This window comes from Poecilia reticulata, chromosome 6 (assembly GCF_904066995.2).
Source record: "Poecilia reticulata chromosome 6, P_reticulata-male-v2, whole genome shotgun sequence".
Classification (NCBI taxonomy): domain Eukaryota; kingdom Metazoa; phylum Chordata; class Actinopteri; order Cyprinodontiformes; family Poeciliidae; genus Poecilia; species Poecilia reticulata.
This window is the reverse complement of record NC_088835.1, coordinates 16,375,577-16,401,872: the sequence shown is the minus strand read 5'-3', so window position 1 is coordinate 16,401,872 and position 26,296 is coordinate 16,375,577. Positions and strand designations below refer to the sequence as shown.

At 38.8% G+C, this 26,296-nt stretch overlaps 1 protein-coding gene across 1 annotated transcript; it reads right to left on the bottom strand.

The window, feature by feature from the left end:
• Positions 1-8: 8 nt before the first annotated feature.
• Positions 9-26,209, bottom strand: LOC103466153 (uncharacterized). Its single transcript, XM_008411545.3, has 14 exons — positions 26,070-26,209; positions 13,140-13,213; positions 12,579-12,664; positions 11,766-11,805; positions 11,594-11,674; positions 11,142-11,249; positions 10,938-11,047; positions 8,864-8,912; positions 4,717-4,837; positions 4,259-4,353; positions 4,047-4,112; positions 3,839-3,938; positions 3,334-3,486; positions 9-2,861 (listed from the first exon to the last, which is right to left on the bottom strand). Exons 2-14 carry the CDS (start codon positions 13,203-13,205, stop codon positions 1,456-1,458), a joined length of 2,481 nt encoding a protein of 826 aa, XP_008409767.1. The 5' UTR covers positions 13,206-13,213; positions 26,070-26,209; the 3' UTR covers positions 9-1,455.
• Positions 26,210-26,296: the final 87 nt, after the last annotated feature.

Below are 26,296 nucleotides of genomic sequence, written 5' to 3'. Positions count from 1 at the left end.
GAGACATGTATAATTAATCTCTTTATAAAACTCAAGTAGTTGCATAAATGCAGGTATGCTTTGGTCTTAGCCTCAGTTTTCATAATGACAACATTCCTTAAATGAGCAGTGATGTGTAATATGTGATGGCATTCAACAACAAAGCTCCAGTACTCTGTCATGCCAAACATACATGTATGAATGCCAAAAACAGTACTTTATAGTGAGGCAATGCAAACACAGACCAAAGTCTTAAGCCGAAGACTCTGATAGAAAAACATAGCTGCAACAGTTGCTAAGTGTCAAAAAAAAAAAAAAAAAGAAAATACTGATTTTTGGACCCAAAATAGTATAACTTAATATTTGACTATGCTTAGCCCTCCCAGATCTGCTATGGCTCAGCCTCCATGTCTAAAGATTACGTTTTCTATTTAAATAAATAAATGACACACACACACAAACTACAGCTTTTTTCCTTTGAATTACACACTGAACTCTCCCATGTTACTTGTATTCAAACTTGCTTTCTGAACGTTAACATAACACTGACTAGTAATAAAAAAAACACACTGTGGGGTGTGTTTTGTTTTCTGACCACTAGATGGCGCCATCTTCAAACGTGTCAACTTCTACTGAAAAACAAACGGTCTCTGCCAATATTATATTACATTAGGTCCCCAACGTTAATATATACATGAACATATACATAGTATATCCTTGCTGTAAAAACGTATATAACTGAAAGAGCTTTCTCCTCCCAAGCCCCCCAAAAATGTAACGCATTTTATTTATAAAAGAGCCCCAGAGTACCCACTGCAACCTCCCAGGGAAAGAATCTGAAATGTCTAATACTTTTTTCTGCATTTACATTTATCATTTATTGCACCATCCTTACTGCTGCTGGTGCTTACAACGTTAAGGAAATTGTAGTTGTATTAGTACTCCATGAATACACTCTGGTTTAGTAGAAATCCTGCGTTAAGCTACGCTTATTGTAGGCTAATGACATTTTCTCAGCGTTTGACCAATGGAAGATTTGTGAGCCTGCTCACACTTTACTGCAAACTCCACCTGAATACTTTGACTGTAATGATGGTGTTAACTGGTAGCCCTTTTGTTAGAGTTGCTGTACTAAGTACTCCATGTTAATATTAAGACACCTTTTTGGAACAAAATTAGCATAGCTAGAGGTGGAAGAATGGTGATACGTGCACTACGCTTCTGTTCAAAACACAATGCATTTCTATGATTAACCAACGGGCAGTCACACTTCTTGACATCAGTATTAAATACAAGTTTGACAACACTTCCATTAGAAACATGGTACAATTTTCACAGACGTGGGTACAGTAGCTGGACATGAAAAATGCTATATTACACATGCACGCAGAAATATTTGACAAATATTGGGACTACTGGCCCTTTTATCTTTACAACAGCTTTGAAAATCAATTAGATGAATTATCAACTGCCCAATCAAAAAGTCACTGATTTGGGAAGCTTTTGTCCAACAGGAGGCGTCCTACAGAAGTTTGGGCTGGACTGTACCCCTGCCATTCCCACCGGTGACTGTCCTGAGGACCTGGAGTGAGCTGGGGGAGACCCTGTGTAAAGCAAAGGTGCAGGGAAGGCAGAATGGTCTCTGGGGGCTCTGGAGAAATTCTTAGAGTAAATGGGTGATGAGGACCTGTTTGGGTCTGAGCAGAGGGCAGAGGTGCACTGAAATGGGGAGAGTTTGTCTGCAAAGCTGGGTGGTGGAGGAGGGATGATGGAATCATCCACCCAGCTGGCGTCTCCTTTATATTCTGGTTCTTGAGGCAACTTCGGGAGGGCGCACATCACAGGGGGAAGAGGAGAGGGGGGAATGAAGAGAGGAGGTGGGGGAACGGGGAAGAAGGTAGGGTCATAGGCTCTGTCAGTAGCATGGGTGGAGTTGCTGTTTATGCAGGGAAATTCCTCAGGAGTAGAGGCAAGCAGTCTCTCCACAAAGCGATCCTCGTCATCAGCTTCAGAAAGATTATCATACTGAGATGTGTTGGAGGGCCTCCTGTCACCCATGGACCCAGGAACATAAAGGGAAACTGGGAACTTGGTTGGTTTTGAGGGTGGGACTCTGGAAGACGACAAGGAGGGTGATGTGTGAACAAAGTGAGAGGAAGATTTTGTAGAAGTATTTTTGTTTGTGAAGTTGTGCGGGGAAGGTTTTGGACTTGGCCTCGGTGATGGCTTCAGTGGAACAACCAGCGGTGAGGCTGACCGAGGGGAAGGAGAGTGACGATGCAGGTCTGGATGAGTCCCAGGTCCCAGGCAGGGTGATTCCCGGCCCAGAGACCTTTGGTCAATCTGCTCAGGGTAAAACAATGGTGGAGGTGGTAGGTCAGGAAGATCCATGAGTTCCTCCTCCGCTTGCATAGTCACAGCATCCAAAGGAGAGGGTTCATAGGGGGGAGGCCAGTCCATGGACTCCTCCTGAGACTCTACATCAGTTGTCTGGTTCTCAGGTTTTCTATACTCTTGGCAAACCACTGGGGATGAAGTCTTCATATCTCTACCCAAACCTATGGAAATTGATGGTTTGTTTTCCTTTGGAGGTACTGGAGGTGATCTGCAATGCCTCAGGGAAGAAGGCGTTCCCTGTGTGGGGACAGCTACTGGAGACATGGAAAATGTGTTTGCTCCAGAGAGGCTCATTGAATTCTGGAGTTCAGAGGGAGAAGGAATCTGATGATTGGCGGTTGCATCTGTTTTCTGGGTCTCTATTATAGGCTTGCTGTTGGTCTGCAGGTTTATTTTCACCTCCGGATGCAAGTTAGGCTGCAGCGGCACAAGGACAACTGGTCTCTCCTGACCCAGAGGCTTCTTTGGGAGCTCATCTGACTTAGCTAAAAAAAAGAAAGAAAACAGGCATGAGAAGGAAACAGAAAAATACAGTGCTTCTTGAGAATCATATTTTGTCACATTACCCTCAGTGTGCTTTTAATAGGTATTTTATTCACTAGAGCAATACAAAATAGTTGCAAAGTGGAAGTACACATATGTGTGGTTTTCAAAATGTTTACATATAAAATATGAAAAATCAGTGGTGCATTTTTATTAACCATATTTTATCTTGATGCACCTAAATAAAATCCAGTGCAAGCAACTACCTTCAGAAGTCACAGAAGTACATAGAGTTCATCTTGTAAATCAATGTCTGCATAAATGCATACTTATTTATTTATTTTACTTTAATTTAGAAATGTTTCATCTTTTCTGTAACTTCACAACAGTCAAAGCAGCACTGCTAATCAGAGTTTATCAGACAAAGTGATGCCTGAGGCTTAAGAGCATGAAGACAATGAAACACTGCTGCACCTGGAGGAGGTTGATCCAACTTTTTACTGCGCAGCTCTGACATCGCCGTCTGTAGCTGTTCGACCACCAGATCATCCAGCAGGAGGAACGAATCCGCCAGCTGCTCCTGGAGAAACTCCCTTAAGTCCTCCAGCTGGAGCTTTATGAGGCGTTCTGATTAAACACAAGATATTGATGTAAAAACAGCTAAATTAATCTACATGATAATGTTTTATTCCAAGTGTGGGGTAAATGAAAGATAAAAATGCTTGTTGACAATTCAACCATCTATTTAAATGGAAGAAGTCAACCAATACGCTGAGAGAATGCTCAACTGTGCATCCAATGAAAAGTCAGCTTTTGATTCTTCTCCACAGTAATGGGCTGCTTGAGTTATGCAAGGAAGCTTGCCTTGTAATCCACACAATAACACTCAGAAGTCAGACAAGATGCCCAGATACAGCAGTAACTCCCTCAGCGCAGCACATAAAGACAAAGATAAAACATACATGAGCTTCTCACTCACTTTTGTGTAACTTGAGGATTGTGTAAGCCATGGCGGTTAGTATCCTCTCTCCTTCCAATATGTAGATGTCCCATAAGCGGAGGGTGAGGGTGAATGGTGTCTGTTATGGAAACAGCAGAGGGGGAAAAATGGAATAAATAATTAAAAACAACAGCAACAATTCAGACGGTTCATGTTTGAAAAGCTGAAAAAGCATCCAAATACTGACTCTGTCGATAAAGCACTGGAGAAACCATTTGGTGGAGTAAATCCCTGTCGTCATCTGCTCCTTGTCCTGTGGGGACACAAATCAACGTGAAACCGAGTCTCAGAGTAAATGTTCCAACAGAACTTGTTATAAATCACAGTTTTCAAAACCGGCTGAACATCGTGATGAAGCCAGCGAGCTTAAGCATCAGTCAGACATGCACGGCGACTCACCAGGTGTTTCTTCAGCTTGGGCAGCATTCTGGAGAGGATGAGTTCATGATGAGTCTGGAATCGTTGCAACTTGGGAAATCCAGGAATGAAAAATCCTACAAGATAGAAAAAAAAAATGACTAAGTGATAATACGGCGTGCAGTAATGACCGCAGCATTAACACTGCTGTGAAAAAGTATTTCCCACAAAACATTTCTTTAGTTTTTGATTTTTTTGTAACGATCAAACACACATTTCCACCAGACAAACAAAACTTGAATAAAAACGTGCAGTTTTCACATGAAGATTATTTCTTTAATCTGCAAATTAAAGAAATGTGCAGAGTGTGATTTCCCTACATTTTCATGTGATTTTGGCCACTGCCAAAATCACATAAAAGATAGTTAAAAAGAGAGAGAAAAAAAACCCATTGGTCAGCCTTTTATTTTTGTACATCTGCATCTTCTCATTATCGTTACCATGCATGGAGTGCTTGCTGTCGGTGAGGAGCTGGGATAAAGCCCAGAAGGCATCTTCCTCGTTTAGGTACATGAGTAGAATTGCAGCGATCTGACTCATCCCCTGGCAGTAGCTAACCTCCTGGAACAAAAACAGCAGAGCAAAGTGTTTATGTCAAACAGAGTGGACAAATGAGAGGGACTCATCATAATTTAACAAAGCACACTTATATAGGTCAAAATATAACGCACCCGACAGTCTGACGTAACTGTATAAAACTAAATAGCTCTACTTAATTTTTGAAACAACAATTTACAGTAAACATTTTTCAAATATTTACAGTCATACCCATACATTCTCAGTGTTATTATGTTTTCCTGTTGAATTACCACCAAGCTGACATCGGAATGATTCACTGATTTACATGAAACAAGCCCTTGGCATTGGCAAACACAGACACGCACATGGTATCTGTCCATATTAAGGAGGATTTGCTTTGCAGATAGAAATAGAAGCCCAAAATGTGTCCTGTCAAGGCCAAACGGTAAGTATAATTAGGGTTAAAGAGAGGTTAAACTGCACATTCCCTACATTTTTCTCTACCAGCACATATGTGAAAAAGTCAAACATCCTCCTCTCTATTTTGCCTTTCCTTTTTCTCTCTTAGCTCTCCCACTGACCCAATTTCTTTTGAGCATTGTGTGAGAAGAGTGGGAAAAGGAGAAAAAAGGAGCAACGCATGCCCATTTCCTCTGGCTCATGCACCTCCACCACAGAGGAACTGATGAAAAAAAAAAAAACCTATCAGAAAAACAGTCCTGGGTGTGGGGTAGCATTTAGACTGCTAGGTAGACAACAGCCATCTTTATCTAGACAAATGTTAACTAGACCCTCTTAAAGCACAGCAGTACATTTCGGAACATGTATTAGATGCAGCAATATGAGGGCCTTAAAGTGGATACAAGAAATATTCAGTCTGATAGGCTTTAGAAATAATAATAGCTGTAACATAATTTCCCGTGAAGCTGAATTTACTGAAAGAATATTTCTTCTGTGTCATGAAAAGATACGATGATCGGACCTTCTAGAATAGCGGTTCTCAACGTGGGCGGTACCGCCCCCCAGGGGGCGTTCAGAGGACGGCAGGGGGCGCTGGCGGACATTTTTACAAAAGGGGGGCGCTGGGATGCCTTTGGGGGGCGTTTAGTCGAAGGTAAACTTTACACCTTAAATCCACAACAATACCAGTTTAGACTTTGAGCAACTTGGTAAAACTGTATTGTGTAACATTAAATCATGCTTGGCTGCAACGATGGCAGCTCTTCTTGTGTTTAGTGTTTGTAGCTTCATGGCGCAGCTCCGCTCCGCATCAGTTCAGCGTTTCACCGGCTGATGACGCTGCTGTGATTCACTTTGTCTGGTATTTATGTAGGCTACATGTGTTTTGGCAGTTCTGTGATCATGTCAAAGCAGCAACTTATATTAAAAAGTGTTTTTTTGTCCGTTTGAAGGCTGCCCGCTTCCATGGAAGGACAACCGAAAATCGCTCTTATAAACATATAATTACTAAAATCACGATGCCCTCACTTTGTATCCCTCTGAAAAATGAACCCATTTAAATAAAGAAATCCCTCCATGGGTGATACCACGATAGAGAGCGATCATTTTATAGCGTTAACACCGGTGCTGTAAGTGGTCCGGTATGAAACGGGTTTGATGGAACAACGGTACAGCACTTTTAAATTTCAATAATCAGAACATCGAAATTGTTTCCGTTGTTTTAAAAGGTTTATGTCAGTCTGCCTTTTCACCATCGATATGTTTCCCGACCGCCCTGCACCTTAGGGAGTTAAAAAACAAACAAACAAAAAAACGACGCGCACATTGCGCAAAACTCTGAAACTGGAGAAGCGGGACATAAAACGGAGCGACAAACTAGATGTGAATTATGGCATAAAAACTGAGAATCCGACGCTGAACAGTGAAAAATCAACACATGATGTGAAACACATGACGATTAGGCGGCGCAGCAGGTGATGAGTGAAAATTACTGAGCGTCAATAAACGATCAAATAAATCTAGCAACAGTAAAGAAACATAGCAATAAACCGAGAGAGGATAAAACGAATCAAATGAAACTAAATGGAAATGAATGAAGAACAAAATGGAAGAATAAACTAAGAAACTAAAGTAAATACGGAGGAATAAACTGGTATGGCAAGACCTTTAGAGCAATAATTAATACAGAGACTGTATGGCAAGAATAAATAGACACTATTTCCAGATAAAAGGTAAAATAATATTGTTGAAGTGCCATGGGCAGGGGCGCAACTACACATTATTCAGGTGGATGCGAAAACATAAATCGGCGCCCCCCCACAAAGGAGCGTAGAAACATACGCTCGCCTCCTCCCCCCAACCCCCCTCCTCCAGACGCCGATACATTTAGGGCAAAACTCGCTACATTTACCCCATTATGTGCGCGAGGTGAAGGAGCGTAAGGGGCGCTGAAATGTACGGGAAAACATAATCGGTGCGCCGATTCTAAACATCTACAATAATGATAGTAACATTAATAAAATAATTGTCAGTGCAAAGTATCTTACAAATTCTTTGGTGGGGGGCGGTGAGGGACCTGGATTAGGGCTAGGGGGGCGCTGGCCCGAAAAAGGTTGAGAAACACTGTTCTAGAACAATCTGTAAGTGGATGAGATGAATTAAGCATTTAGCATTTACAGATGAGGATAAATTTGTAACCCAAGGCTTGTTGCAGTACCATATTGCCACACCGAGAATTTTAGAAAAGTAAAATCTTTAATTTGAGTCATTTTGTTCAGTTGGGGGGGGGGATGTTAAGAAATAATAAGTGTTTTATCGCTAAGAGGCGAGCGACCATGCTTCTTAGTGAAAACCACAATGGAGCAGGATCGTTCAGCTGAGCTTGAAATAGTATAAACAGGGGTGATCACTTGTTTACACAGTCCAAACAGTTCACGTTCACAGACAGGCAGAAATATGTTACGACCTCAGTATCCAGCCCAGTGGCTAATAGAAATTAGCCCCTGAATCATGTCCTATTTCTACACCAAAGGTAAATAGAAATCTATGTACTAATTAGTTTAATTCAAAGTATAACTATAAAAATTACTTCAATTTCTTTGAAAGACATTATAAAGGGAATTAGTATTTATGGCACCATTACATTTGTTAAAACCCATAAACATAGAATTAGTTTTTCTCTATTTTTTTTTTTTTTTTAGTTTGTGATCATGCTACTGCTGTAAAACTTTATTTATTTCAAGGCTTTACACATCTTAGGACAGGCATGGGAGAGTTGTCAAAATCTGTACCTGTGTAAAATAATCTCATTAGCAGATATATGTTTAATGTGGAAGAGATTTAAAAATGCAGCAAAGATAGAAAAGACAAAACATGTAAAATGGTAAACCGTCTGTATTGTAAAATGTCAATACTGTAAACATACCGGTGGCACAATTATCCTGTTTCTGGTTAAGCCCCACACGTGAGAGAAACAAACTCCAAGAACATCGTAATATTACAACTAAATCTAACTGGTTGGATTCTGAATCACTTTCATCAGAGAGACTTGGTTCAACAAGACTTCCTTTTTATTTTTAATATTAGTAATAGCAGGATATTTGATGTCATAGAAATACAGTAATTGAGTTTACGATGGCAAATTAGGATGTTGAACATCCTTTGATCAAATGTTTTGTTAGAAGCATATATTATTTATTAGAGAATAGTTTTTCCTTGACAATGAAAACAAGAGCAATGTCATTATCTTATTTCAGTTATATAAACCAAATTCTTTAGCAGAGTTTGGTTTAATTATGTACATAGATGAATAGCTGCTGGTGGTCACACTGGTAAATTCTGATGGAGCAGATTCAGGCTTAACCACACTCATAAATAAAAGCTCCAAATAGAACAAGAACAGATGGGTCTATAATGCTTAGCCAGCTCTACCAAAACTGAAAAGAAACCAACGCCACTGAAGAACTTGTGGTTGGTGCTCCACTGATGTGTTACTTTTAAATGCAAGGCAAGTGCACTCAAAAAAAGAAGAAAAAAAAGCTTGTTGCGCAACACTGGATTTGCGCACAACACTGGGTTTGCACATATAGATTGTCAGAAAACACTTACCGTGTTGTAGACAGAGTAAGCGGCCAGTACGTGAAACAGTGCCTGCTGCCTGGAGAGGGAAAAAAATTAAAAAATAAAATAAAAACCTGATTAAACAAGGATGTGGTTCCTGAGACATATTCATGACAGCATTGAAACTCACAGGAATATTGTCCTGAGGGATCACATAAAGACTGTATAAGTGTTCTATACGTTAATGCTAGCAGGTCTTTTATTTTACATATATATGTATATATGTTAGTTGATGTTACTGCTACTACTGCTTGCGTGTTCTTATATTAACAAGTTCAGTTGCTTTTGGTGACGAGCAATTTTCAAGTCTTGTAACACATTCTCGTCTGAATTTGGGTCTGGTCTCTGACCACTGCTATGCGGCTCTGGCTCTGTGTGTTGGGTTGTTGTTCTACTGGCTGTTGAGTCTCTCACTAAAGTCATTCCATTTTGAGCCTCTCAATTTTTTTTTTCAGATATTGCCCTGCACCTATTCATCCTCAAATCTAGTCCCCCAGTTGGAGAAAAGCGTTTCTACAGCATGATGCTGCCACCACCACAACCATCTTATATGTGGGGATTTTACAATATGTTCAGGTAATGTCCACACACTACATTTTGCATGTAGGGCAAGATGTTCTGTTTTGGTCTCCTCTGACCAGAGCAACTTCTCCCACATGTTTGTTATTTTTATTCATGTAGTTTCTCAGAAACTGCAAACAGAACTTTTTATGGTTTTCTGTCAATAGTACATTTCTTCTCACCACTTGTCCATCAAGGGCAGCTTTGTGGAAAGCACAAGTAATAGTTCTTGTCCTGTTAACAGATTCTCCCACATGAGCTATAGATCTCTTCAGCCCTTCCTGAACCAGCATGGGCCTCCTGTCTGCTTATTTAATTAATCTTCCTCCCCTGCCTGTCAGTTTAGGTAGATAGGTCATGCTTTGGTAGGTTTGCATTTGTGCCATCCTCTTTATTTACAAATAATGGATTGAATGAAGGCATTAATTTTTTTTTCAGGGACATTTGAATAAAGGAAGTCGAACGTGCCATTTCCTTTTACATTCCAATTACATTTTATTTTTTTCTTAAAATCTTAATCAAACAAACTGAAGATTGTGTTTGATGTCTAAAAATGAGGAAACAGTAAGAGAGATGAACAGTTTTGCAAAACTCTACGATCTTGCATCTTCAATCAATCCTTTCTCACTCAAGCATTTTGTGGTGTGCATCTGTCGAATTACATGTTGAGACTCAAAAGTTTTAGACAGTCGGCACAAAGCACCTATTGTTTGCACATGTGAATGTGTTTGTGAGTGGGGGGAGAGGGGGGCATTGAGAAAACATAATGTAAATGTAAAGAGGATGTTTCCCCTGTAGGCCTCAATGACAAATCCAGTGTCAGAGACAGGAAAGGAGCTTTAAATAGCTGTCAGTGTCTCAGTGTCTGTGGACAGCTGTTGACTTGCAGGGAAGGAGTGGGTAGTCAGGCAGGATGAAGTGGTGTTTTGGTCTGTTTTGGACTTAGCAGCTTTGAATTCAAGGGGAAGTACATTACAAAGGAAAAGATGAGAGCACTCTTCTACTGTCAGAGATACAAAAAGTGGCTTCTGCAACTGCCTCTAATTTAAAAACAAAAAATATAAAGATTTGAGTAGGTCTCTGAATTGGTGTGAAATCTGTCACTGTTTGCTGGCATTTGTGCACATGTGCCTTTGTACCGGTGCACATTCTGTGTGAGCGCCATTTCCTGTGGGGCTTTGTGCGCTGACAGGAAGGCTAATAAAATGCTGAGAGAAGGAAACCACCTCTCTGTTTTTTTTTTTTTTGTAACTGCGTAGTGTGCTTTATAGTTTAGGCCAGAGGTCACACCCTGCAGGAATCCCACTTGGGGCAAATAAAAAAAACAAAAAATTGTCATCAATGTTTACATAAAATACCCAAAACATTATGTCAAAAAATAAAATTGTCTACAAGTAGATGTTTGGATTAAGCCAAAAATAGGAAGTAAAAATTATTGAAAATGGCTGTAAACAATAAAGTGAATAATAGTAAAAAACTGAAATGCAAATGAAGAACTCACTTCACTCCAAAGCGGTCCCTGAACATGATGTGGTTCCTGAATGTTCTGTTGACGTCCAGGTCTATCTGCTTGATCTCTGTAGAGAAGTTTTGAGCCTGCTGCTTCATTTTCTGAACCACAAAAGATTTTTCCACAATACCATCCGTCAGTTAAACACTACCAACTATTGTCCTTGTAATAATAATAACAAAAAAATCCCCATACCTCATATTTTCCCGGATTGTCTCGTTTGACTCTTTCGACCTCCAAAAGCGAGGCCCACGCCTGGCCTCTCAGCTGCAGAGGAATGCCTTTATACACACGCTTCACCAGCTGAAATACACAATATGTAACAATATGCAATCAATCTTCACCACAGCAATCACAGGAGAAAGGCGCAGATTCATGTGTATTCCACTTCCAAATCTCAAAGGTTAAGAACTTTTGCTTGTAGTCATTTTTCTTTTGTGGCTGACCACAGAAATCGGGGAAAAGATGGTGGTGGTGGTGGTGGTGGTGGGTGGTAAATAAGAAAATCAGCAATGCTTTAAAAGGTAATGGAAAACAGATTATAAAAAGGCATGGAAATTAAACATCCCGTAGCAGAATGAAAAAAATAGAAGCAAAGATGCTAAATTGAGACGGCATGCTGGCATCTTATGGGAGCCACTCTTAACCTTTTCACTGTTCTTGTATTTGTTCCATTTCCTCAACATCTTCAGCCATTTGTCCACTCGCTCCAACTCCTGTTGCTTTTGCTGAAAAGGCAAAACGTAGAACATCATAAGTGTCCAATGCATGAGTGAGAGGGCAAAAATGTATCGCATGAGCAGTAAAGAAAGTCCCTACCTTCTCTTCAAGTGCAGTGGGTGTCGGCAGTTCTTCCTCACTGGAGCAGAAATACATGTGCATCAGTGACTCAATTATGCGCTTTAAATAGTTAGTTACGATGAAGTGAAAAATTCAAAAAACAGAAAGTTGTAAAAAAATAAAAGCAGATGCTATGGTCAGAAGTTTAGATACACTCTTCATACACAGGAATTTTGTGATTATAATGACACATTTGAATTATTGTTTTTTTTTAGACAATAATGATATATGTGGGGGGGGGGTTTATGAATTGTTTAAGTTTAAATTTAGCACTAACTTTAATCTACAAACTGGACTAAATATCGTGTTTGCTATTTTCTATTCTGACCAAGGTTATATGTGGTTAACTATAAGTTTCAATCAATCATGATGGCAACAAAAGTCCAGTCAGAATTTTGCTAAGAGTTTTTTGATGGTTTCAAAATTCATGTGGTTTCACTGCAAAACCCCCCCCCCCGAAGAGACATTTAACCAAATTCCTGGGCAGATATGTACATGCATGCATATTTCATCTTGTGTGGGCATAATTTTAACCTATTCAAAATAGGAAATTCTGAATAAATTAAAACTTGAAAGTTCTTGCTGAGAAGCCAAGAACTTTCAACTCTACAACTAACAACTCTTTAAAGTTGTTAGTTGCACGATCGTTCCCCAGGAATAGCAACAATTCCAAGTCATAAAGAGCCGGAAAGCAGTTAAATTTATACTATTAATGAGTAGACAGAAAGATTTCACTCATGGATTTCACATTATGAAATAAAATGACAACAACCCAGTTTTAAAGTTACTTACTGCAGGAAGCCGAAGCGGTCAGTGACTTTATAAATGCTAAAGTCAGCGTCCTCCCATGGGTTAATGCTGACGCCCTCTTGCCTGCCCTAAAAAGCAAAACACATTTAGTCCAGATTGAGAAGATCAGGGCATGCTGGTTTGTCACTAAATATTTACCTTTATCCCATTTTATTTCAACTTAAGGTTTATATACAAGGAAAGCAATCTGAAAAAGTCTCCTTTTTATCAACGGCACCAGAGTTTAGGGATTCATTGTAAATTCTAATCCCAATCAAGATAGTTGACTAAAAAACATAAAGCCTGATACTTCTGAGATTCAAAAAAAATCCAGCCATTAAACTTGAAGGCTGACATCGTATGATTCTGATTCAATATGAAGTGGTTAGTGATTTCATTGTCAGTTTAAAATAAACCTCATTTGTAATTTCCTAGTGAAAATTTCCCAATGTCAATTTATAAGCCACACATTCAAAATGCGTCATCCTGTTCACAATGTACAACAAAAGATAAAATTGCAGGCCATCCTTATCATAAGGCATCATAAGATGAACATCAACTTACCTTGTCATATTTACTGATAATTTCTGCCCGTTCTTCTGCTATCAATGCATCTATATCCTTCTTCATGTCAAAATCTAGAAGCAGGCAGAAAAACGAGATCTCAGTAAATGCAACTGGCATCCAAACATGAAAAGAACAATTTTTCTTATACTCCAAACTTGTTTGTTTTCAAAAGCTGTTTTGATATTAAGGCAAGCAAACGGAATAATCTACCCAAAGGTGTATAGTATGATAAATATAGCTGATAAAATTCATATATTTTCATACTGTGCTTTTTACACTACTAATGGATAAGATCTTTTGGAGATATTCTCACCATTATATATCTATTTCATTATCAGGAAGCACTTGACGCCTACTGAATTAGCATCTAAAGAATACAGAACAAAAACCCACACTTCATTTTCAAGGAGGGCTGACAGAAACAACAATTAGAATGTAATTAGCTATATTCAATTCTGAATCAAAAAAATTTCCAGAGAAACTAAATCTAAATTTAAAAGCGTGCAAAGTACACTCTTTGGCAGTTATGTTTTCATTTTTTATTTGTGGTCTTAAAAACATTGTAGATTTTCTCCTCTGCTTCCCATCTTCTGTAGTACTTTGTGTGAAATCACAATGAAATAGTTTGTCGTTTATGACAAAATGTGAAAATGGTCAAGGTGTATGTGTGCTTGTGAACGGTAAAGTGCATACAGACTTTAAGTGTGAAGTGATCAACTCTGAACATCAGATTGTTGATAGAACAGTTTGTGATTTTAAAATATTTTTAGAAATGCATACTAGTCTTTCAAAAAAAATGTTGATGTGTTTGGTCATGATAACAGACATTTAGGAATAATTTTGTTGTTTAGATATGGTTATTAAAGCAAAAGATAATGTCCTGTTTGAAAAGTTTTAAAACCGGTTCCTTTTGCAAACTGTCAACGTTTCATCTTAATTATTCGACATGTGTATAAACCGAACCATTTAATCTGTTACAACACGGAATAACTTGCGATGTGGAATATTTCTAAACAGGTTTTCAACCCCGTCTCCCCTCTTTGCAGAAGTATGGTGTAAAATTGCAAAATAATTTTCTTAAGTTTCATCATACTGTTACGCGGCCAAGCAGTTTTCAGGAAGCAGTGCTTAAATTTTCTTGATACAAATAGAAAAAGTATCCCTATAGTAACCAATGACTTTCCAGAGAATGTAAAGGTCAGATACCAACTATTCACATAAGGTGTGAAACTGACTGTTCCATCAATAGTTTGTTTCACACACACTTGTCGTGTGCACACACGCACACAGCAGCACTAATATTAATTCACGCAGCCCATTATATACAGCAAAAACTGGCATGATTATGAAGAAAGATGAAGCCATAGCACAAAGAGAAATAAATATTCAAATATAAACAAAAGACCCTTCTTTATTATTTTTTTTAATTTAATCTGAAGTCTGGCCTCATTCTCTAGCTTTCCATGACTGTGTGCTTCAGCAAAGTGGTTTCAGAGTGAGAGTGGCCTCGTGGTTTATTTAGTCAATCAGCATTTAAAAGTCATGTTTGGATAAGAAAAACACAAATTCTTTCCCACGCCTCCAAAACATATTGGAAGATAAAAGAGCTACACGAGCATGTAGAGTCTTGGACATTCTGATAAAGAATCAGCTAAAGAACCTCCACCAACGTTGATACTCATCTTAGGCAGCAAAAAAACCCAAAAACTAAACATATGTGTGGGAAACCTATTTTCTACACAGAGAGGAAACCACCAATACCATGCAGCTAAAATATATACTCTAGAACTCTTCCTAACTTTGTGGGGGAGAATGGAGTTTGTTTTAAAGAATCATATAGAATATAAAAATGAGTGCATGACAACAAATGGTATACCCTGAGGAGCACCGTTAATGACGCTTCATCGAGTCAAACATCATGCAGCGTGCGCCATGCCAAAAGGCGGCAGATGGGAAAACACTTGTTTCCTCAAACAATAACCTTTTCTTTTTCCACTGACATATTTCAAGGCCTTTTTTGTTTCAATTTGAAAAAACTTCAAATGCGACATATCAATGTAAGCTTACATGATACACAAGGTTTGTTGTCCCAAACACATTTGTGTTTGTGACATTTGTGTTGTCAGATTTTGTGTGTTTGTCCCAAAAACAAGACAAACACACATTTTTCAAAACTAGGTTTAGTTTGTTTTTTGTTTTTTTTTTGCAATATGTTGTTGATATACAACTATGACATGCTATCAGTACTGTTAGTTTTCGGCTGTTGAGAGGAAGTGCTAAAATATATCACCTAATTATTGTAAGCATCATTTTTGGTTTTTCTTAAAAGGGCGCCTTTTTCAAAGCTGCTACTCTCCTGACGATAACCTCGTCCATTTTAAGAGATTCAGTTGAACAGTCTAATATGTTGGGTGAAGTGTTAATAAAAAAAAAATCTTGGGTTTTAATATTCATTTGTTATGCTGCAAAACATCCATCCAGCCATCCATTTTCTTTACACCCTTGTCCCTCAGTGGGGTCGGGAGGGTTGCTGGTGCCTATCTCCAGCTAACGTTCCGGGCGAGAGGCGGGGTCACCCTGGACAGGTCGCCAGTCTGTCGCAGGGCAACACAGAGACACACAGGACAAACAACCATGCAAACACACACTCACACCTACGGGCAATTTAGAGAGGCCAATTAACCTGACAGTCATGTTTTTGGACTGTGGAAGGAAGCCGGAGTACCCGGAGAAAACCCACGCATGCACAGGGAGAACATGCAAACTTCATGCAGAAGGACCGGGGCCGGGAATCAAATCCAGAACCTTCTTGCTGCAAGGCAATAGCTCTACCAACTGCGTCACTGTGCAGCCCCGCTGCAAAACATGAACAGCATATTTAAGCAAAGTTCCACCCCAACACATGATTCACCTACTAGGAAATTAAACTCCTTTTTATTGTTGCCAACTAGATCAATTACCATAAAAGGTCTGCTTTTTTTTTTTTACTTAGGTAGTGGACGTGTACTTCCTGTGCTGTGTCTCCTGAACGCTGTTGCTATTGTGTTAGGAAGAAAGGAAACCAGTGGCTGCCACTCCTTCAATAACAAGTTTAGTAAGAACAATAATGGGACAACAAACTGGGTTATCCTACTGGTAAAGCCTTTTTCTGGTCAATGGCAGACTTTGCTTTTAAAACACAAGTTATGGTCACTTCATATGAAATTTCATCACACTAAGTCTAAATATTAGAAAAGACAAAACAAACAAATGAAATTGACAGGAAGCAGAGAAGTTCACAGACTTGGGGCCGAGGGGCAACAAATACCGAACCACCAGCAGGATGGTGTCTAAAGCAAAATCGTGTGGATAGAGGAGAGACTGTTTGAATGCTTATAGATAATAACCATACAATGAAAGAAAGTTTTTTTAACAGAGCAAATATTTTGCCAACTTGTTTTGTTGACAGGACAGGCTGTTTTGAGCCTCATGCTGATGTGACATCATTTCCCGTTATGACATAGAGCTCTAAACTGAGCTTGCGTTTATAAGTTCTCAGTGCCTCGTTGCAACCACAAACAGCTTGCAAAGCATTCTGAATCACACTCAGCTAATCACAGGGTTGTAGGAAGAGGGGCGGCAGTCAAGACTTCCTCTACCAATTTATCAACTAAATTTCCTCTCCATGTTTTGCACACTGTGCATTAAAAGCATCACAAAAGAAGTCAGAGGTAAAACAAACAACAACAAATAAAAATCAGTTGGTAAAAACACGGGTGGGTAAAATAAATAAGATAAAAATGCAATTACACTGTAAATGGATAACAAAACTGTAATTAATTATCTTGTCCAACAGAAAACTTATTTTGTAAACCAACTTAAATGCAAAACACATCACTTGCTATACTGAAGAAAAACAAACCGATGTGCTTTTTCTGGTCATATTTTAACTTTTTTGTCATCCGTCTTTTGGTCTTTAATCAGTCTTAATCTGTATGGAATCCGATTTGAGGATGAGGATTATACAACAGCACGAGAAGAATGAAAGCCTGAGATTAGAAAGAGTCTGGAAACAGTCAGAAAACTGTGGGGCTATGGAAAAAACTCAGCACAAGAGCTGCACTGTACAGTAAGGTGTGTGTATATTCATGTGTGTTCAGTGAGTGCTTCAGAGGGCGAAACCTTCAACCTGCAACCCAAAACAACCTCAGGGCGTGGTGAAGGCAGAAGGATGTTAATCTAACGTGACTCTTTACCAAGTATGGTAGGTAGTTGTTGCACTTAAACCTCAAAAGATTGGTTTATGGATTACCGAATTCAGATTAAATTTTAATTTAGGCTGCTTGACTAGCACTCAAAAAGCTAACCCCAAAATGTTGATTGCATGACTCAGAGGAGGGCAGATGCTTAGGACTTCTTACCACAGGATGAGTAGAAAATTGTACAAGAGCCAAAGAACACTGACTCAGACCAAACAAGCTGCGGATATGGAGTCAGACAACACACAAACCCTTATTGGATAATTCTCTTATCTCTATAGTACAATCGGCTTAATCTGTGACTAATATTAACTCACCTGGGGAAAACAAATTTAAGCACATGTGCAGTGAGGACACTTAATAGCTTTTGATTTCATTACATGTAAAATGTTTCAGATCTACTAAATATTACAATTACACAGGTACAATAAAAAGCTGTTTTGATATATCTATATATTTAAGAAGCAATTAATTTTCACAGGTTCAGGTTGGGTTGGAAAACGTTCGCCCCATAAGTGAAATCATCACTTTAAACCTGCAATTTGTATTTTCCCAGATTATATTTATTTGATATTAATTTTTAAACCATTCAGCCTGTCTAAAAAGCAGATATGTGAGTGAGTAAATACTTTTTTAGCATTTAAGTTACATAAACTATGTCACCGTATGACTAGTCACATGCATTCTGTCAGCTTGGATTTGTATGACTGAGGTACTTTTTATGTTTTAAAAAACTACCCACATCAAATCTGGGTTTATTGCACTTTTTACGCTGGTTAGTATAGAACCTTTTCATATTATTAAGAAATAAAAATGCCTTCCAATGTAGCATATGGTTTTATCCTCAACATGCCATTAGCTTAATGCCGAGCTTCATGGTGGTAAACACCACTCAAATCATTCCATTTGAAAGAAGTAAGCTAACAAGCTACCACATGACTTCAGTTTCCACATGAAGAGGTTTCTGGTCCCAGATGGCTTCAGAGCTCTAGATTTGTAATGGGAGTCAGACGTACAAAGTGTCCATTAAAGTGTGCTTGTGTTCAGCCCAAACCAAAAATAAAAGAGAAGAGAGCAGCAAGAGAGCGCTAGGATCACAGGGAGGTGATGTTTCTATTTTTAGCAAGTAGTAAAGAAATGTAGGTAATGGGACAGGAGTTCCACTCCAAGGTACATATAATTTCACACTTACTCTCACAATCAAGGCCATCCTTGCCACAGTTTTTGTTGAATTTTCTTTCACCACATAAACATGTTCTGGCATTTTATAAGATCCACATAATTAAAAGGAAGCCCCTTTAAAAACCATGAATTACCAAGTCACCCCATAGCAAATCAAAGCAAGCTCTCACAGGACGTTCAACAGCTGTCTCTTTCTTTAGAGGAAGGTTTGGAATAAGATTCTCAGAAACAGCACAGCCTCCAGTGTGCCGTTTCTGAGATTGTTCTTTAAGCTCAATATGCTTAAAGAACATATTGCGGAAAAGTATTTGTGCTCTTGAAAATTTTATGTGATGTCACAACCACAAACTAAGATGTATCATATTATATTTAGATTTTATGTGATAGACGAACACAAAGGGTTCCAAAACTACATCCTAAACTTTGAGCATCTCACAGTGCAATGTTAAATTATTCTCTGCAAACTGAAAAGAGGATGGCAGTCTATTTAAACCAACTGGGGATAAGTAAGTATGATGCTTGTTGTAACTCTGGAGGAGCTTCAGAAATACAAAGATCTGGTAGGGGAATCTACTGATAGTGGTATAAGTGACACACACCATAGATCTTCCCTTTATGAATGATTGGCTAGTACAAACCTGTAAGAAGCAAATTTTTCAGTTTTCTACAAGCCATGTCTAGTAAATATATAAAAACATGCTCTGAACAGGTATAAACTGTCCCCCACTGTGAAACATGGCAGTTAAGGAATCATAATGTTGGGGTGTTTAATTGTTTGGAAGATAAATGGTTGTCCTACAACAGGATTAAAAAAAACAAAACCTTAAAATAGTTAAAACTCATGACAATGTCTTATTTAACAAAACGAAAACCACTATATGTGGCATAAGAAGCGCTAAAATTTGCTCGTCTCCATTTTTGGTGCTTGAATGTAGGTATTATTACTGGGGAATTTTTGTTGATGATCGTGCAATAAACATTTAGTGGAAATGCAACACTACTATCAGCCTTCTTCAGACAAAACAATCACCTAAAGCAGACATGGTTTTTCTTTGTGACGGTGTGACAGTGAAGACCTGTTTACCTTACCCCTGAATTCCTCAAAGTACTTTCTCAAACAGTCTGCTGACTCACAACAAAACAGGACAAACTGTACATGAACTTAATCTTCTTTCTAAAACAAACTGAAGCAAACTATGCTACAATAGGAAATAGAAGTTGATGTTTAAAAATGGTTGCCCTGCGACAGACTGGCGACCTGTCCAGGGTGTACCCTGCCTCTCGCCCGAAACGTTGGCTGGAGATGGGCACCAGCACCCCTCCCGACCCCACTGAGGGAAAAAGGGTGCAAGAAAATGGATGGATGGATGGATGTTTAAAAATGCAATTATAATACTCAGTTCAACCAATGACATAAAATATTCCTTCTGGGAATTTTTTTTGAGACAACCCCATTACAGGGGATGTGGAGTCTTCCTGTCCTGTTTATGCAAAGAAAATAGAAAGAACACATGAACTATGCAGACATCCAGAGCAAGGCAACTTGGGAATGGCACAGGACTCAGAATAACTGTGTTCCCATGGGGGTTTCTGTCCAGCCTGATGCTGTATTCATATTTTCCCAATGCTTTTTGACTTAAATAGCTAAAAAAACAAAAATTCCCCAGTAATAATACCTACATTCAAGCACCAAAACCTTTTTTTTTTTTTACATTAGCAAAGGGGAAAAAACATGCTGGAGGCAGAGGAAGTTGGGTTACCCCACCTTGCATCTGACCCACCCTGAAAGCAGTTTCCAGTTGAAGAAAATGAAGACGGGGGAGTCTATTTATAATAACAGAAAGGTTAAGATGTTTGATTATAATGGGCCCATCAAGGAAGGCCCTGCTTTCAGGAGAAGCAGGACGTTTGGGTATGAAGAGGACAGAAATGTCAAGGGAACAGTATTCATAAACACACAAAACCACCAGACCCTGCTGGGAAAACCACATTCTCATAACTGGATCTTCATACTGGCATGAATGCAGCCATAACATAAGCATTGAGACTAAAAGAAAAAAAAAACGTTGATCCAATTAATACAAGAAGTACACAATGTGCTTTATTTGCAACATACATCACATCTTGTTTTGTTTTTTTGAAGCTGTTTTTTTATTTACAGACAAACTGTTCTCTTCAGACCTGATTTATTATTCAAATTTTCAGTAAATCACAAATTAAGAGACAAAGATGTGCATAAGAAATCAAAGTGGAATTACACATGGGAAAAATAATTCAATAAATCCCAAAGCAAACAATGTAAGCTACCCAACTACAGTCAAATTAAACAACTCTTGAGTTAAAGGCCAATCATAAATGACAAACAATCAGCTGTTACGTGGGTTTGGATAGAATTTATGTTTAAAAGAACAAAAGCAGACATCTGAAGTACTTGCAAAGGAAACAGCCGTAGATGGGAGGGAATGTGTAGCTTCCTGAACAACAGAAGGAGACTGAGTATTTGGAGCAAAAACTAAGTCAAAGTGGCATTTAAAAAAGAGACAAAGTGACCTGACATGATCATGACATGAAGGGGAAATTCCAAGATAACCAAATATAGCCTTTACAGAAATGCCAAAGAATGCTCGGTCTACAACTATTATCCCATGGAGCCATCACTGATTTCTTAAGAGATGGTGACAGCTCACACTCTAAAACAGTGTGACATCAACAACCCCAGTGATAAGTAGCTGGAAATAGCTTTAGGTAATGGAAACCAAGGAATCACAGGACAAATTTACTCTGTTCTGTACGAGGCAGGCCGATTTATCGCAAAGCAGAACGACCAGTAAACGTGGCTAGCTGAATTCTAAGTAGGGAACACAGCAGATATGTGAAAAAAAGTTGCTCTGATCAGATAAGGTCAAAATGTGATAGTTTTTAGCATACATTCAAAATACTATGTGCAGCAGAAAATAAACACTGCATACTGCTTCAAACACATCATTCACACTCTGACACTTGGTAGAGACATCCTGATCTGGAGCTGTTTATCTGAAATAGGGAGATGGAATCTGGTCAGAGTTTATGGACTAAGTATGATGAACTAAGTACAAAGAAAGGGGCTGCAAAAATCAACTTTCCGCAGGACAGTGACCCGTAGCAAACAGGCAAAGCCACAGCTGGATGGTTCAGACCAAGGCACCTCCTTCACGTCTAAGAGGGGTCAAAAGTTCACAACCAAATCAAGTTGAGAATTTGGTGCAAAACTTGAAATTTGATGGTTGACTCGTGTTCTCCATCTAATCTCAATGGCACTTAACAATTTTGTGAAGAAGAATGTTTAAAGATTTCAGTCTTCAAATGTGAAAACTGGTCAGAGACATCCCAAAAAATCTGCACCAACTGCAATAAAAGCTGGTTTGGGGGAATCCAAATCCACAACATCATTTTCTGATTTCTCTGAGCAGAAAACAGCTTCATATGTTCTCTCATTTCACACTTATGCATCACTTTGTGTCAGAAAGTACACTGTAGGTTGTGATTGCTATGTGACAAAATGTGAAAAATTCCAAGGGGTATAAGGGGTTTTGCAAAGCACCATGAATTTTGATGACTCTGAAAGACCTTTGCCTGCTTTGAGCTGGCATGTCTTCCTGTTGGCGAGCACAAAGTCTGCTTTCAGCAAACTGAACAGGACCCAATAAAGAAAAAGTGCAATTTCACAGTAGAGACTTTAATCAGCAGAAATCATGATAAAATTTAAGCCTGACATACTGTGTAACACTCCCAGTACAAATGTGTTGCTAAATTAATTTTCATGCCAGAAAAGCATATTCTTAGTAAAATGCTGAATAAATGAAAATGTTGCCTAGCAACAAGCAATATTGACAGATCAGAGTTGGTAAAATATTCATTTTTATCTGGAGTAGCACACATGCAGATTTAATCTAGAGAAGACATGTACAGTAGGTGTGAGTTTGACTGTTTGTCTCTAAGAGGAAATCCTGTAATAGACCATGTGGTCCAGCATATGCCAATAGTTATTTTCCAGTGTGTAGAAAAGTCCAAAGTCCTTTTTAAAACATCTGAAGAGATCAAACTAAAATTCTAAACTTTTTGAGTCACAAAGAAAGAATAATGCCTGTTTTTATAGTTAGCTTAAAGCATCACCATTTGGTGCATTTTGGGAGACTGGTACATTTGTAGCCCTTTGACGTCCATCATAAAGCCTCCATTCAAGTGGAGAAAAAGGCTATTGTTGCCTTCCTTGTGAAATAATATTATCACAAGTGAAAACAATGTACGCTACTGACTGAAGGCTTTTGGCCGAACCAGAAAAGGAAGAAAAAAAACTATCTATTCCTACTGACTCATTATTAGTTAACAACTTATTTATAGCTTAATTAAAATGCACTTCTGGTTCTTGCTTCCACAGGAGCTCTCTGTGCTTAAACGCTTTTACACAAAGTCAGAGAGTAACACTGACTTTGACTAAGAATAATAAGTCTTCAATCATAGATTCTAGCTTGAAAACAAAGTTTGATAAAGAGACTAATATTGCCAGAGGCTTATTCACAAGCAAAAACATATTCACATGCTCTGCCTCACATGTGACTTCAGCTGGTAAAAGAGTGGTTTGTCAGATCATTGTCTAACAACACAGTTTTATACTTCTTAAAGTCACACAGCTCTATTCCAGCTCAAAGCTAAAGGTTTTCAGTAGATCTTAAGAAGAAAGAAAACTAAACTTTGAATGCTTAACTGTTTTTTTTATGTCAGCGTCTGAAGAGATATTCAGTGTACAAGTGCTTCATAAGCACTAAGCACGTTTCTCCCAAAACAGTTCTGACCAACGAGACATGGAGACATGGACTTTACCAGAGCCCTGTTGGTGTGGTGTAGAATCTGGCACCAAGATGTTAGCAGCAGATCTTTTAAGTCCTGGAAGTTGTGACGTGAGGCAGTCATGGATCGGATTTGTTCATCCAACCCATCTCACGGATACTCGACTGGATTAAGATTTGTGGAATCTGGAGGCCAAGTAAACGGCTAAAACTTCTAGTTTCTGAACTTTTTTAAAATTTATTTTTGCTTTGAGGCAGAATGCATTGATCTATTGAAATAGATCACTGCGTATATGCCACTATACATCAACAGTCGCTAGCTAGTTCATTCAAGGTGACGCCTCAAATACCAAACTGATAATAAGATATCTTATGGCAACTTTTGCAGACGTCCAACACATATTTCATCTGTAACACTCAGAATCAACCCTGCGGAGTTCCAATCCACACATCATGTGCATCCCTGATGCTGGCTTAATTCGTGAAAAATAACATCTGTGTAGAACATGGCTGGCTTGAATGGTGATTAAGGAATGGTCATAGAGTTTCTGTACACTTGAAAATAACCATGTGATATTGTGATGCCAGTAAGTCAAATTCATTTATAATCTTAAAACAGTTTCACTTTATTAAACTGGCAAATAAGTTTATGGCTAACAAACTGTATGACTGAATTTATGCTGAGAATGGTTAAAATCTGGGGGGGGGGGGGGGGGGTTGAAATTTTATCAGAGTGTGACATTGTGTTACAAACAATCTTTGTCATTCTTTTTTTTTTTTGCGGAAACATGACTGAGTGATCTCTCTAAGCAGCAAACTATCTTTGACCATTTATCTTCGGTAACCTTGTCAACAAGAATTTAGCCAGTTAGGAGAACGTGAACGGCTCATGAACACTCTGAATTTACTTTGTAAGCTTTGTATCTTGGAAAACGTTCATCCTTGTAAGTATTTATTAGTTTGGAAGACACTTAGACTTGATGTTTTTTCTTTGGTTGATAAAATGTAGAGCAGTAACTTCGAGTAAATAGCATTACGATGTGTATTGGCTGCTAATGTATTTTTCTTTCTGTTTCAGTTACAGAAACGTTTTGAGTGTAGCATTGAAGCTGCAGTATGCAACTTTTATTTTTTTTTAAATACGGTTTTTACACATTTGTTAAAACTGTCACAATGTTGTGTCAGTATGGGACAGATAATTTGTAAAAATGACTGTGCATTCTCCCAGTCAATGATGGTTGGTGGTAATACACCAGGAGGAGGGTCTTAGTACTGTCAGTCATGCTTGTGTACACACTGCTCATATCCTCCCACTTGCTCTCTGCTGCAATAGCTCCTTCCCAATAGCAGAACCTGTCAGCATGGTCACCAATGAAGGCGTATAAATGAAGGTGTATAAACAGTTTTCCTGGAATGGGAAGTTGTTTCTCTGTCATTAGTACATTGAGTAACACCTGCATGGCCGCATCTGACAGAGCTAAGACCTTCCTCCTGGCTCAGTGGCTCTGACTGGTTGTTTTTGACCAGGAACTGTGCATTTCTGCTGATGGCAATAGAAGCACTGGGAGGAAGTGTAAGAGCTTGGTATTTTATTTATTTATTTATTTATTTATTTTACATAATATCGGTCTCATACTTTCCTGTCATCATAGTAGCAGGAAAGTACTTTAACAAATATGTAAAAATCACATTTTTTTCATAGAAGTAACATACTGCAGCTTTAAGATGTACATTACTGATTATTGGTTACTGATTATTTAAGGAAGTTGCTATGTAATGTGGCAAATTAGGGGGAAAAATTACATTTACTCCAAGATAAAACTGTCTTGATGAAAGCAATGTTTGGAACTTTCAGAGTCTTATAGACGAGAGGAGAAATGTCTTTAGAAACTAAAAATGGGAAGCAGAGTTGCCTTAAACACTTAGAATTGACTGTAAAAGACAACAGGCATGTGATGGTAAAGGTAGGGTGCATCCTGATGGAGACCTTCACCCAGACTGTAGCCTCCCCCACCCCACATTGAACACTCTGAGATAGCCTGCTTTACCCTTTCAAAGAAGACACACATGGCATGTGACGCACACTCACCAGTCGATGGCCTACTTCTGATTGCTGGAGAATCTGTCTCTGTAATCCTTCTTATTTAAAGTCTTAAGAGCATGTTTACTTTTGGTATTTAATCCATGTGAAGATGTGAAGTTATGCTTCCTGATTTCACTATACTCAGAACAGTGAGTATTGATTGAGTTTTGAGAATAACGTGCCAACATAGGCCTACACATTTACCTTCTTTCCTCACCACACTGAACTCGGTATTTTGACCCGCTGGAAAGCCCAAAGAGAGTGTTGCAGAATCTGAAATTCCCCTAGAGAAGTCCTTATTCATAGCTCCTACCGCAGAGAGAAAATTACGATATCCGTCTACACTTAAATTCAATAGCAACAGTTTATAGAAAGAAAAAAACATTTCTAATAGATTACATTGGCAGGGGCTATCTATACACGTGTGACCAGTCGCTGTATTCTCTCTAAACTGATTTCTGTATTTGTTTGGAAATAACTGAGCAAACGTGACAGGTCCATATTAGGAAATGAGTCTTTTGAGCTCTCAAACTGCTCTTCTAGCTCCAACAATTTCAAAACTTACAACGTGCAAATATCCACCGTCGCCACAGCTTACCTTTAGGAGTGACTTTTCCTCTGCTCGTCTGTGCCTACAAGAAGAAGCTAAATCCTCTATTCTCATTCTTTCCCTCGCTGTCAAAGGGGAGCCGCCACACAGATGTTGTCGCTGAGATAAAAGCTTCTCCTCCGGCTCTGTGTGCGGACAAGCTTCGCTGAAATCGATGCTGGTCAGACGGACCGAGTCACCCCTCTCCCCTGACAAGCTCCGAACAAGCCGCGAGG

Excerpts from the sequence above, each read along its gene's own strand:
- LOC103466153 (XM_008411545.3), bottom strand. The coding sequence starts at position 13,205 with ATGAAGAAGGATATAGATGCATTGATAGCAGAAGAACGGGCAGAAATT. Across the intron at positions 4,354-4,716 it reads CAGCAAGCACTCCATGCATG|GATTTTTCATTCCTGGATTT; the intron begins GTAACGATAATG and ends TCTATCTTGTAG. Across the intron at positions 3,487-3,838 it reads AATCCTCAAGTTACACAAAA|AACGCCTCATAAAGCTCCAG; the intron begins GTGAGTGAGAAG and ends GTGTTTAATCAG.